This window comes from Bos taurus, chromosome 7, assembly GCF_002263795.3.
Source record: "Bos taurus isolate L1 Dominette 01449 registration number 42190680 breed Hereford chromosome 7, ARS-UCD2.0, whole genome shotgun sequence".
In the NCBI taxonomy this organism is placed as follows: Eukaryota; Metazoa; Chordata; class Mammalia; order Artiodactyla; family Bovidae; genus Bos; species Bos taurus.
This window is the reverse complement of record NC_037334.1, coordinates 20,769,064-20,781,580: the sequence shown is the minus strand read 5'-3', so window position 1 is coordinate 20,781,580 and position 12,517 is coordinate 20,769,064. Positions and strand designations below refer to the sequence as shown.

Here is a 12,517-nt window from a genome sequence, read left to right as displayed (position 1 = left end):
TGTGGCTCAGGTGTGACCTCATCCACCCACAGGAGCTTGCCAGGAAGACCTATCAATTTCTGAAGCCCATGTAAGTATGTCCCAACCTGTGGTCTGAGGCTAGGGAAGCCCAGATGTAGGGATGAGAAGACTTTCTGGAGGAAGGGGCAAAATGCTTAGGATCTTGAAGGATGAATAGGAGTTTGGGATAGGACAAAGCATTCAGGGCAGAGGGGAGCAGTGTTCCATTACAGGAGACAGAGAATACCTGGAGGAATGTGTATAGGACCTTGGGGGATGTAGAGTGTGCTGGAGAAATGAGGCTTGAGAGAATCCATAAACCTGAAGAGGAAGGAAGCCCTTTTAGGGTTTGCTGGGTGCCCTACTCCAGGCAGAGAAGCTCTCAGGCAGGCTGCTGATTCTGAGGCCTTCTCTCTCAAGATGCTGGGACCTCGAGGACTTTGAAAACACATGGAATAGGCCTGATGCCTTGCCTTGGCAGTCCAGGAAGCTGGCGGTTCCACACAGAGTGGAGAAGATGCGGAGACTAGAACATGGGGAGCCCGTGCTGGCCACGGCTATCAGCAGCTTCACCCGGCACGCCTTCACCTGCAGCAGGGGTGGCGTCAAGGTGTGGAGCCTGGTGGGCCAGGTGATGAAGGCCAGGTTTCCAGAGAGCTTCTTGAGAGTAGAGGTGAGGGCTCTGGGGCGGGGCTTGTGGGAACTGGGAGTGCCCTGCCCCCTGCAGGGGAGGAAGCTCACCTCAGACTCTGCCCACCCCAGACACCAGGGGCCTACCTGCGCACCTGCCTGCTGTTCTCAAACAGCACAACCCTGCTCACGGGCGGCCACAACCTGGCTGGTGTGAGCCTGTGGGACCTGACGGCGCCTTCCCTGCGCGTGAGAGCCGAACTGCCCTGCGCGGGCCTCACCTGCCAGGCCCTGGCTGCCAGCCCCGAGGACAGCCTGGCTTTTGCTGGCTTCACCAATGGCAGCGTCAGGATCTGGGACCTGCGGGACTGGAGTGTGGTCAGGTGTGGCCCAGGGGAGAGCCTCTTCCTGTCTTGGCCCCTGAGCAGGAACCCAGCAGTTTCAAGGCCAAAGCCCCTCTCCTTTGGGAACTCTTACATTGGAAAGTTGAAGACCTGGGTTCATGTCATGGCTGGGCTATTTGTCTGAAGCCCTGTTGTGGGACTTCTTGTCTGCCTTCGTTTCCCCATCTGTCACCCCGATGTGATTGGGCAACATAATTCCCAGTTGGGGAGCTGTGCCAGGCCCTGTGGGGTGCTGAGCAGCATCCCAGCCCTCACCCACTCAATGCTAGGAGCACAGATATCCCCAGGCATGGTCCCCTGGGGCTTAGACTCACCCCTGGGGAGTGTGATTGGGTGTCCCCGGGGGTGCAGAGCTTAAAGTCTGAGCTCTGACCTCCCACCCTATGCCTCTCCTGGGCCAGGGACCTGCCTGGACATCCGAACGGTGCCAAGAGCATTGCTGTTAAAGACCAGCACGTCTGGACAGGGGGTCTGGATGCCTGCCTGCGGTGCTGGGATCTGAGGGCCACTGGGGAGCCCCAAGAATACCAGTTTGAATCTCAGGTGTGCAGCTGGGATGGGTCCTGCTTGGTCAGTAGCAGCTGGGCCTGGGACTGAAGGAGGTTGATGCTGGGGGAAGGGCAGGGGGAGTGGTACCTCAAGTCTCCGTGATGCTGTGAAGAGAGGGTTGCTTAGCTACATCCCCCTCCATTGCCCAGATAACATTGGATGCTTTTGTACTCTGTATCAAGGGATCATATTCTGAGTCTCTGTGATAATCTGGTAAGGTAGAGAGGACCACACTCATATTGTAGATGACCCAACCTAGGCCGGAAATGTGAAGTTGCTTGTTGGTGCCTCCCAGCCAGGAAGCGGGCAGGTGGTCAGGCCCCCAGGGTGGGTTCCTGGGCTCCTGCCACCTCTTGACCTGGCTAGGACCTGACCAATGTTTTCCTTGCTGTCTTCTCCCCAGATAATGAGCCTGTCCCCCAGCCCCCACGAGGACTGGGTGCTGGTGGGCACGGCCAATGGCCAGCAGTGGCTGCAGCCCAGCCTCGGGGGCCAGAAGCGCATGGTGGGGTGTAAGGATGGCACCATCCTTGAACTCAAGTTCTCCCCTGTGGGTGAGTGGCCAGGAAGGACCGGGGAGTCCCCCGTGGGCCCCAGCGGTCCTCAGCCTCCCACAGGGCGCTGCCTCACTCAGACCCACTCCACCCAGCCCTTTCTTCTCTTTTTTTAATATTTATGTATTTGACTGCACTGGGTCTTAGTTGCGGCATAAAAGATCTTTAGCTGCAGCATGTGGGATCTAGTTCCCTGACCAGGGATCAAACCTGGGGCCCCTGCATTGGGAGCATGGAGTGTTACCCCCTGGACCACCAGGAAAGTCTCCTTCTCAGCCCTTTCTGACCCCTCCTGACCAACCCCCCTGACCATGCCCTTCATCAGCAGGAACTCCCCTGAGAGATGCTATCTGCAGGGGCTCACTCTGGGAGGTGTGAGGGCTCCAGTCCTCAGCTGCCAGCTTTCTCTGTGACTGGGCCCCCCCTGCCTCTTCCCAGGCCAGTGGTGGGTGAGTGTGGGGACAGACAACCTGGTCAGCATCTTCAGCATGCCCGCGGGGACCCTGGCGCTCCAGGTACAAGGGTAGGGCAGGAGGGTGGCGCATGCGTGTCCTGGGTGCTGAGGGGCCAGGTCTGGGGGTCCAAATGCAGAGGCCCCCACCAAAAGGGACCACGTTTGAACGGATGGGCAGATGTTAAGAACAAGAATGGGCGAGTCCCTCGCTCTGCCCCCCAACCCTCCCAGGTGCCCGAGAGATCCTCTGTCATGTGCTGTGACGTGTCCCCCAGCAACCACCTGATCGTCACAGGGTGCAGGGACCACGCCTCGGTGTACCAGCTCACATACTGAGGGCTCGCCGGGGTGGGCGGGCTCGCACGATGAGCGATCTTTGTCATGTGTAATAAAGCAATTGGAAAAAGCACTGGTCCAGTGCTGTGTCCTGTCCCCTGGCACCTCATGGAGGTTTGAAGGGACTTTGTCCAGCCCAGGTCTCTACATTTGAGTCCACCTCTCCTGAGAGTCAGGTCAGAGCCACTGACCCTTGTCGTCAAGAGAACTGGACATGGAGCCCCCTGCCTTATTTTTTTTCCTGAGTGTCTGGAGGAAATGGCAACCCCCTCCAGTATTTTTGCCTGGAGGATTCCATGGACAGAGGAGCCTGGCAGGCTACAGTCCATGGGATTGCAGAAAGACTGAAGCGGCTTAGCACGTGTAGCATGAGGGATCTTAGTTCCCCAACCAGGCATGGAAGCCATGCGCCCTGCAGTGGAAAAGTGGAGTCTTAACCTGTGGACTGCCAGGGAAGTCTCTGGAGCCCCTCTTCCTGCTCCACTGAGCTCTTGTGATCTCATGGAGAGATGCTCCCAGCCCTGCCTGCACAGCCCCAGGAGTGGCTCCTCAGTCCTTCCCAAGATACCCGTGTCCATATAGACCAGGGCTTCTACTCCCCAGGGGTGAGTCTAAGCCCAGGGGACCATGTCTGGGGACATCTGTGCTCCTGGCATTGAGTGGGTAGGGGCTGGGATGCTGCTCAGCACCCCACAGGGCCTGGCACAGCTCCCCAACCAGGAATTATGCAGCCCCAATGTCAGCTGTGCCGAGGAGAGACTGGTTTACTGGGGGTGGCTCTTGCTGGCCAGCACTTTTCCACCCACTAAGTAAGGTTCTGAAATCACCATTTGCTCACCCTGTCCCTCCAGGATGAGCAATGTCCCCAGTTCCCCAACCCAAAACAAAAAGGCAGTTGTGATAAATACATTTATTTCCCCAAGGTCCTCCTGTGTATCTGGCCCCACATTCAGCAGGGGAGGACACGAGGGGTCAGCCAGAGCATGGATGAGATTTAGGGCTCATGGTAGGACTAGGGGGGAGGTTCGGAATGACCCTCCCCTGGGAGTCAGGCCAGGGATGCAGGAAGAAGGGGGTCTCAGTAGACCACCTCATACACAGTGGCCTTCTTGTCCCCAGAGCCTGTCACGATGTACTTGTTGTTCCCGGAGATGTCACAACTGAGCACGGAGGAGGACTCCTTGGACTGTGGACAGGAGAGGGCGGGGGAGGGGAGAGTGAGGCGCGGCCAAGGCCAGCACGGTCTGGCTCGTGCTCCTGACCACCTGCACATTCAGAGGGAAGACACAAGGCAACTGGGGCAGCGCCTGTCCCCAGGGGTGAGCTATGGTCAAGGCCGGAGCTGAGACAGGACTTGGGGCCCAACACGGGGAGCCTAGCCATGAGGACAGAAGGAGGGTAACAGTTCTTCCAGAGAACAGTGATGATGCTCCTGGGAAGAGCAGGACCTCAGTTCCCTAGAACAGGAGAACCACCATCTCCTGGGAAGCTCAGAGAGGGTGTGTACCAGACATGAGGTCACACAGCACAGAAGACAGCTAAGGCTTAAAGTAGGATGACCTACACCAGCACTCTGCGAACTGTTTCTTTTTTTGTCCATGCAGCTTAAGGGATCTTAGTTCCCTGACCAGGGATTGAACCTAAGCTCTGGGCAGTGAGAGCACAGAGTCCTAACCACTGGACCACCAGGGAATTCCCTCAGCAATCTACTTCTGAAAAGGGCCCAGTGGTAAATTTTCAGGCTTTTACCTGAAAGCTCATTTAAGTCCAATGAGCTCTGGCCCGTAAGTGCAAGGACGAAATCAGTCAGTGTTACATCATCTACTATTTTTTTTTCCCTAACAACCCTTTAAAAAATGTAAAAACTGTTCCTCATCGAGCAGGATGGCTCTAAGAAAGATGCCAGAGTAAGTGTTGTGGAGGATGGAGAGAAATCGGAACCCTTCCATATTGCCAGTGGGAATGAAAAATTTGGGAAAGATTCTGGCAGTTCCTCCAAAGATTAAACAACTCTCAGCAATTCCATTCCAAGATATCTGCCCAGGAGAAATGAAAACAAGCATGCACAGGAGAATGTACATGAATGTTCATAGCAGCGCAATTCACAGCAGCCCAGAAGTGGAGACAACCCTAGTACCCACCAACAGGTGATGGATGAACACAGTATGGCCCATCCACACAGTAGAATATTAGCCTCTATATATTCCTTAAAACAGAAGGAAGCTCTGACACCTGCTACATCATGGATGGACCTTGGGGATGTGATGCTCAGTGAGAGAAGCGAGACACAGAAGAATAAATTTTGTGTGATCCCACTTACATGAGTCATCAAATCCACAGAGACAGGAAGTAGATGGTGGGGCCAGGGGATGGGAAGTCAGTGTCTCATGGGGACAGAGTTTCAGTATGGGAAGATGAGAAAGTTCTGGAGATGATGGTAGGGATGGTTGTAGGACAGTGTGGATGTACTTAATGCCACTGAGCCCTGCATGTAAAAATGGTCAAGATGGTGAATTTTATATGGATTTATCACAACACTTCCCTGGTGGCTCAGATGGTAAAGTGTCTGCCTACAATGCGGGAGACCTGGGTTCAATCCCTGGGTCAGGAAGATCCCTTAGAGAAGGAAATGGCAACCCACTCCAGTATTCTTGCCTGGAAAATCCCATGGACGGAGGAGCCTGGTAGACTACAGTCCATGGGGTTGCAGAGTCGGACATGGCTGAGCAACTTCACTTCACAACTAATAACACAGTTTGTGCACAAATGTGGCCTTCAGGCTGACCGCCTGCTTTAGTAGCTCCAGGCTGTTGAGGACGCTCCCCTGTTCAACCCCTATCCCTCTCTGGGTCCTGGGGCACCTGGCGTCCTGCAGTGGTGGTGGTGGGGGGCGGAAACCTCAGACATGCAGTACCTGGAAGATGCTGGCCCCGTATGGCGTCCTCCAGGCGTTGAGCAGGTTGTCCTTCCCCGTGCTCACGAACCACCGCCCTGGGGGAGGAGGGTGAGGAGTTCAGGAGCGAGGTGGACTGGAAGAAGCCAGGGCTAGGGGTGGCGGACAGAGACAGAGCAACCTGGTCTGCCTCTCCCTCCCCTTCCTGCACCTCTGCCCTCCCCTGGCGGACAGGAAGCCCCTTTGCTGAGGCTCCAGCCTTACCCCCGAGTGCCAGACAGTGAACCCAAGGTCCCAAAGAGCTCCAACTGACCTTCAAGAAGGGGGAGCCCCAAGAGAGGCTGGCCAGATAAAAATAGGGTGCCCAGGGAGTTCCCTACTTGTCCAGTGGTTAGACCGTGCTTTCACTGCTGAGGGACCAGGTTCAATCCCTGCTTGGGGAACTAAAATCCCAAAAGCGATGTGGCGTGGCCAAAACGCAGGCAAAGAAGCAAAACAAAAGGAAAAACCAGGGCGCTCAGTTACGTTTGAACCTGAGATCAACCACGCATCGTTTTTAGTACAGGTAGGTCCCAAATAGTTCATTATCTATTTTTTAACACATATTTATTTATTTGGCTGTGCCAGGTCTTAGTTAGGGCATGTGGGATCTAGTTCCCGGACCAGGGATTAAACCCAGGCTCCCTGTATTGGAAGCCACGGGGCCACCAGGGAAGTCCCTCTGTTTGTTTTTTTTAAGTATATGTAAGTTCCATGAACTACTTGGGATATATCAATACTGAAAACAACAAAAAAATTAGTGTAAGTATATCCCATGCAATATTTGAGATCTATCTGCACTAAAAGTATAAATTATAGCTCATGCATTTTGGGGACATACTTATGCTAATAAATTATGTGCTGTTTAGTGTACAAGTATATCCCACAAGGTGCTTGAGACATGCTAACAAATTCTTTGTCCATTAGAGCAGTGATCCCCAACCTTTTTGGCACGAGGGACCGGTTTCATGGAAGACAATTTTTCCATGGGGAACAAGATAAGAGGGGTGGCTTCAGGGTGATTCCAGCGCATGACATTTATTGTGCACTATTCCTATTACTGGAGAAGGCAATGGCACCCCACTCCAGTACTGTTGCCTGGAGAATCCCCTGGACGGAGAAGCCTGGTGGGCTGCAGTCCATGGGGTCGCTAAGAGTCGGACACGACTGAGCCACTTCACTTTCACTTTCCACTTTCATGCATTAGAGAAGGGAAATGGCAACCCACTCCAGTGTTCTTGCCTGGAGAATCCCAGGGACGGGGGAGCCTGGTGGGCTGCCGTCTATGGGGTCACACAGAGTCAGACACGACTGAAGCGACTTAGCAGCAGCAGCATTCCTATTATTATTACATCGGCTCTACCTTAGATCATCAGGCAATAGATCCCAAGGTTTGGGACCTCTAGTTAGAGTATGTCCCATGCAGTAGGGACATACTTCTATTAAGCAGTGATGTGCTGTTTATCTAAGATGCAAATGTAATCGGGCATCCTCGTTTTCTGTTGTGAGTTTTTGTCGTCGTTATGTTTTGGCAACCCTGCCCCAGCGCCCCAGCTCCCAGAGGCCCCACCCAAGCCCCAGAGACGCACCACAGGAGGCGAACTTGAGGGACAGAACGCAGCTCTCGTGGAGATGCAGCTGGTATTTCTCAGGCTTCCGGACATGTAGGAGCTCCACACTACTGCTCTCCATGCCAACGGCCAGCCAGTCCTGGTTAGGGCAGTGGCCCAGGGAAAAAATCTAGGGGGTGAAGAGAGGAGACAAAAAATCCCTTGGCATGTGGTGGGGGGTGCCCAGAGCTTGGGGGGCCCGGGGAGGAAGGGAGCGGTCCAACGTTCTGCCACTGCAGCTCCTGCATGGAGAGGCAGCTGGCCCTGGGCCTGGAGCAGAGCGCAGCAGGCAACTGCGTGTCGAATCATTAATATTAATCAGAATTACATGGAGCCCCGGGGCCTCACATCCATTATCTTCTCTGAACGCACAACAGCTCTGGGAGGGAGGGAGGGAAGGGGTGAAGCCAGCGAGCACCGCAGCTCCCCTTGAGCAGATGGTGGAAGGGAAGCTGAGGCCATGTCCAGCTCAAGGTCACAGAGCAAGTCCGAGAAAGACCAGGCCTCCCGACACCCAGCCTGGAACGTTCCCTACTTGCCAACACCTCTTTTTACTTTGATTTGAAAGGATGCAGTGGCCTCGTCGGTCTGTGCGCCACGTCAAGCACAGCACAGAGAGCAGTAAGGCCCTCTTCACTCCTAAGCCTTTCTAAGTCTTCCTGATAAATGAGACACATGTGGAAAGAACCATACATTCACAACAGAGAGAAGAGTAGAAGGTTTTGCATGTTCCGGGCCATATAGAAGCATCCCTGTATAAAGAAGAGGGTGGGCTGGGGGGATGGGAGATATTCACCATGGGATCACCAGATATGAAGCCACCCATCTAAGTGTTGGGGACAGGGGATGGACAACTGTATCCACCTGCACTCCTGATGTCCTTATCAAAGGAAACTTCAAGCTAAACAGAAGGTAAAATGAGTTTGGAAGCTAGTTCCCAGCAGGCTTCAAGGAGACAAATTGTTGATGGGTTTTGAAGGATGGGTAGGAGTTTACCAGTTGGAGGAAGGAAGGGAAAGGCAGGTCAGTCAGAGGGAACAATAAGTGGGAAGATCTAGAGGGGTCACAGGGCACGGTGTGTGTAAGACTAGGGCAGAAAGGCCTTAAAAAAACATGCCGAGGAGCTCACAACCTGCCCCCAAAGCAGCAGGAGACAGGATCTGAGTCCAAGGTACCTGAAGACTTGTCCTTGGCTCAGCCCCTGAAGGCTCAGCCCCGGGAGCCCCATGATTCTGTCCAGCTCCTTTACTACATCCTTCAGTCTCGATTTTCAGAGCACCCCTAACAGAGACCTCTCTGTGTCCAGCTCCTACATCAGCTTCTATCTATCCCCTGGGGTCAGCAGCTTCTCCGTGATGAGTCCTGGGGTGGGGGTAGGTCAGGAGCTCTCAGTAGGGTCAAGAGGTTGAAGGCTGGGAGGAGAAACCGCTACACAGAAGACAAAGGAACAGGGGAATGGCTTGGCAGGATCATCTAGGAAGATGATCTGAGGGTCTTAGTACCTCACAGCTTGGTATGAATCATCTCCTTTGTGTTTCCCTGTGTCTGTCTTTGAAGGACTGATTAAAGAGGAATGACTGTGGATGTGTCTCAAGGACAAGAAAGATGGACACAGAGGGTAGGTGTTTGGTCCTGTCTGGCGTCTGGGTGCCTCAGGGGGAGAGGAAGGGAGGCTGGCTTCCTGGAGCTTGTGTCCCACTTCTGCCAGACCCTGTGTGGCACCTGGGAGCTGAAGTCATGCTGCTGCAGCTGGCGCCCCTCCCGCAGGTCCCAGCAGCGCACGGTGTTGTCCAGGCCCCCTGTCCAGAGCCGAGTGCCATAATCCGAAATGTCGATGCAGCTGGCCCCATCCGTGTGGCCCTGGAACTGCCTGGAGAAAGGAGGGCCCAAGTGTCAACCCTGGAGGCGGTGCTGCTTTAGCATCTTCCCAGGCAGCACCAACAGAAGAGGGCAGGAGCTTGCCCGAGGTCACAGGGCACCGGCCACCCACCTGACCATGGTCTGGTTCTGCAGGTCCCAGACCACGATGTTGCCATCGCTGCAGCAGGAGAAGCAGACCTTGGCGTCAGGACTGACGGCCAGGGCATAGCAGGCGGGCGCTGAGGAGGTCAGCTCTGCCTTGATGCGAGGAGTGGGTGCCGCCAGGTCCCAGATGGACAAGGTGCTGGCTTCACCGCCCACAATCAGACTCCGGCCGTCAGGCAGCAACTTGCAGGAACGAATGTAGTTGTCCCGGTTCTGGGAGGGGAGAGAAACGAGGACAGTAGGTGGGACCTCCAGCCAAGCCTGCAGGAACCCAGCTGAAGAAATCATCCCACTGGTCTATAAGCTCTGCCCCTGGTTGGCCCTTGAATTCCACCCATTGGCCCACAAACCCCATCCCTGTTGGGCTATAATCACCTGTCGGTGCCCTAAGAGCTCTGCCCCTAACTGGCCAAAAGCCCAACCCTGGTTGGCTTATAAACTCCACCCATTGACCTATAGCGCCACCCCTAGGTGGCCTATAAGCCCTGCCCCTCTGGCCTGCAAGGTCCCCATCCCTTGTCTGCAGGCCCCGCCCCATGTGTCTACAGGCCCTGCCTCATGTATCTGCAGGCCCCGCCCCACCCTCACCAGGCAGTCCAGCTGGGCCACTGGCATCTTGGCGCCGGGCTGGCCCACGTCCCACACCTTCACGCAGCCCTTGCCACCCGTGTACACGTGCTGTGTGGAGCCGCTGATGGTGACTGCGCAGACCACCTCGCCGTGCGCCAGCGTGTGCAGCTGCCGCGCGTGCCGTGGGATGCCCGCGCCTACCAGTGCATCGGAAGGGAAGGGCACCGGCTGCATCTGCCCGTCCGCAGACACGTGGAAGGAGTAGGCCCTGGACGGGAGGTGGGGCATGAGGCACAAGGAGCCGGGACACTCCTTACCCTCAACCCCCAGGGCAGGGAGGGGTCTTCCCCTGCCTGTGCCTCCATGTGTTTAGGGACAGGGCCCCAGGATCAAAGGTTGACGTGGCATGGTCAGCGCGATACAAAAGAGGAAGTGGTCCAGCTGTGGCCTGGCGCGTGGGAAGCAAGCACTTAGTAGGAGTTGGTGAAACAGAAGATCCAGGAAGATGCCTTGTGAATTTCAGACAACACAGTCCAATAGCAGCCACACAGGGCCAGTTAAATTTAAAGAAATGTAAAATTTCAGTTCCTCAGTTGCAGTGACCACATTTGAAGTGCTCAATAAGCCACAGATGGCAGATGGCTCTCAGATCAGACAGCCCTAAGTATAGAATGTTCTCCTCATGGCAAAAAGTTCTACCGATCTTGGGGCCAGCTCATCTCTGGGGTGGGATGCATTATTGGGTATGGAGCAGCATCCTTGGGTCCCATACTTCTAGAGGCTAGAAGCATTGGGGTGTGACAACCAAACATATCACCAGACTTCACCAAATGTCCTGGGGGAGGGGCAGCACAAAATCTATGCCCTGCTGAGAACCCCTGTCTAGATCTTGCTTGTTACATATCTCTTTATCCAGACAGCAACTCTGGGAGCCCCAATTATCTTACAGAAGAGACTTTTGCGACAGGCAGAGGGAGAGCCCAATCCCCACCCCACTATATAAGCACCTCAGAGGAGGCAGGGAGCGCCACCCTGGTACTCACGGCTTTCCCCCAGGGATGGTGGGCAGGGAGGAAGAGATGGACGACCCTCGGAGATGTGGGTGAGACTCAAATGCCATCTGCCAAAACACCAATGGGGGTGTCATGGGGAGGGTGACTAAAACCTGTGTCTGCCTCTCCTGCGCTCACTTGCCACATCCCTCTACGTTTATCAGAGGACCCCTCCCCACCAATTTGTTTATCAGCCCCTCCCCAAAAAGGGAAGGTGCCCTCTTCTCTACCTATCCTACAGATGGGAAAGTGCAGGCTTTCACATGAGGGAACCCCAAGTTCTCTAGCTGGAGAATCCTAGCACCCCAGAGTTGGAGGGATCCTGATGAATCTCCTGTCCAATGCTCAGAACAGGGGTCAGCAGACCATGGCCCCCTGCTTGTATTTGTAAATAAAGTTTTATTGGCACACACAGCCATACCCATTCCTGTATTTTTGTCTAGGATGGTTTTGAGCTATGAAAGCAGAGTCAGGTAGTTGTGATAGGAACCAACTGGTCTGCCAAGCCAAAAATGCTCACTATCTGGCCCTTTACAGAAAACATTGCTGACCTCTGTTTTAGAGAGTCACTTGCAAGTGCCCATCCAGCCTCTGGCCTGGGATAACTCTAGTGACAGACATTTTATTCCCTCTGGAGGCATCTACACCCACTTCAGGATGGCTCACTCTAGCCAGCATGCACCCCAGTACTGGGGCCCACACAGACCTTGTCTCCTCCCCTTGCTGCAGCTCAGGGCTCTCATGCCTCTCCGTTTAGCTTCCTCCTCATGGATATCACTTCTGTCCTCTCCCTGGGCTAGTTCTTTCTCTGCAATCTATCATAATCATTGAAGTCCCTCAAAAATAAGGGCAAACTACTATACACCATCTGCCAGAAGGCTGAAGGGGACCCTCACATTCCATGTCTGGGGTTTTGTTTCTCTTAATGCAGCATGATCACAGTTGTCTTTTCCATAGTCACAGGTGCTTATCTGTACTAAGCTTGTGGGACTACTGAGACTGTCAGATCATCTTCTCACATGCACTCACCAAGTCAGGACGCCCCTCACTTTCCCCATTCCCTGGTCTTTCTACGTGTAACTGGTTTCTCCTCCCAGCCCCCAGCCTCTGGGTCCTGCTGACACCTGGCATCTCTCACCCTGAGGACTCACCATGGGAGAGCGTCCGTACACCACAGAGCCGCTGGCCTGGGGGGACAGGTGGAGGCTGACGTAGGAGCTGGGCACGGAGAGGTCCCCGTTAAGGACACTGTGGGAGCCCAGGCTGAAGGATGTGCTGAAGGGACTGGACAGGGTCAGGGGACTCCTCAGGGCTGAGTAAGAAGAGACAAAGACAGGTTTTCAAACATGTTGGGGTCAGGTCCAACTGCCTTAGGGGAGTTCCAAGGCTCTCATGTTCTAG

General features: G+C 54.7%; 2 protein-coding genes across 15 annotated transcripts in view; one reads left to right on the top strand and one right to left on the bottom strand.

Annotated features, from left to right (window-relative positions):
• Positions 1 to 9,214, top strand: part of TLE6 (TLE family member 6, subcortical maternal complex member) — a 52,006-nt gene extending 42,792 nt beyond the window's left edge. For 7 of the 8 annotated variants that reach the window (XM_015472099.3, XM_010807024.4, XM_010807030.4 and 4 more), the window contains 7 exons: positions 33 to 70; positions 421 to 673; positions 763 to 1,013; positions 1,436 to 1,577; positions 1,987 to 2,137; positions 2,576 to 2,652; positions 2,823 to 3,000. In XM_015472099.3, coding sequence (XP_015327585.2) covers positions 33 to 70; positions 421 to 673; positions 763 to 1,013; positions 1,436 to 1,577; positions 1,987 to 2,137; positions 2,576 to 2,652; positions 2,823 to 2,927 — 1,017 coding nt within the window. In that variant the 3' untranslated portion in view covers positions 2,928 to 3,000. Of the gene's footprint in view, positions 1 to 32; positions 71 to 420; positions 674 to 762; positions 1,014 to 1,435; positions 1,578 to 1,986; positions 2,138 to 2,575; positions 2,653 to 2,822; positions 3,001 to 9,026 lie in introns of those variants that run through there. The other variant, XM_010807029.4, reaches the window with a different exon arrangement.
• The window catches only part of TLE2 (TLE family member 2, transcriptional corepressor), a 29,530-nt gene continuing 20,835 nt past the window's right edge, over positions 3,823 to 12,517 (bottom strand). For all 7 annotated transcript variants that reach the window (XM_059888674.1, XM_059888675.1, XM_024995030.2 and 4 more), the window contains 8 exons: positions 12,268 to 12,428; positions 11,108 to 11,184; positions 10,083 to 10,332; positions 9,460 to 9,707; positions 9,192 to 9,339; positions 7,449 to 7,599; positions 5,842 to 5,918; positions 3,823 to 4,113 (listed from right to left, as the gene is read on the bottom strand). In XM_059888674.1, the coding sequence (XP_059744657.1) occupies positions 4,006 to 4,113; positions 5,842 to 5,918; positions 7,449 to 7,599; positions 9,192 to 9,339; positions 9,460 to 9,707; positions 10,083 to 10,332; positions 11,108 to 11,184; positions 12,268 to 12,428 (1,220 nt within the window). In that variant the 3' untranslated portion in view covers positions 3,823 to 4,005. The remainder of the gene's footprint in view (positions 4,114 to 5,841; positions 5,919 to 7,448; positions 7,600 to 9,191; positions 9,340 to 9,459; positions 9,708 to 10,082; positions 10,333 to 11,107; positions 11,185 to 12,267; positions 12,429 to 12,517) is intronic.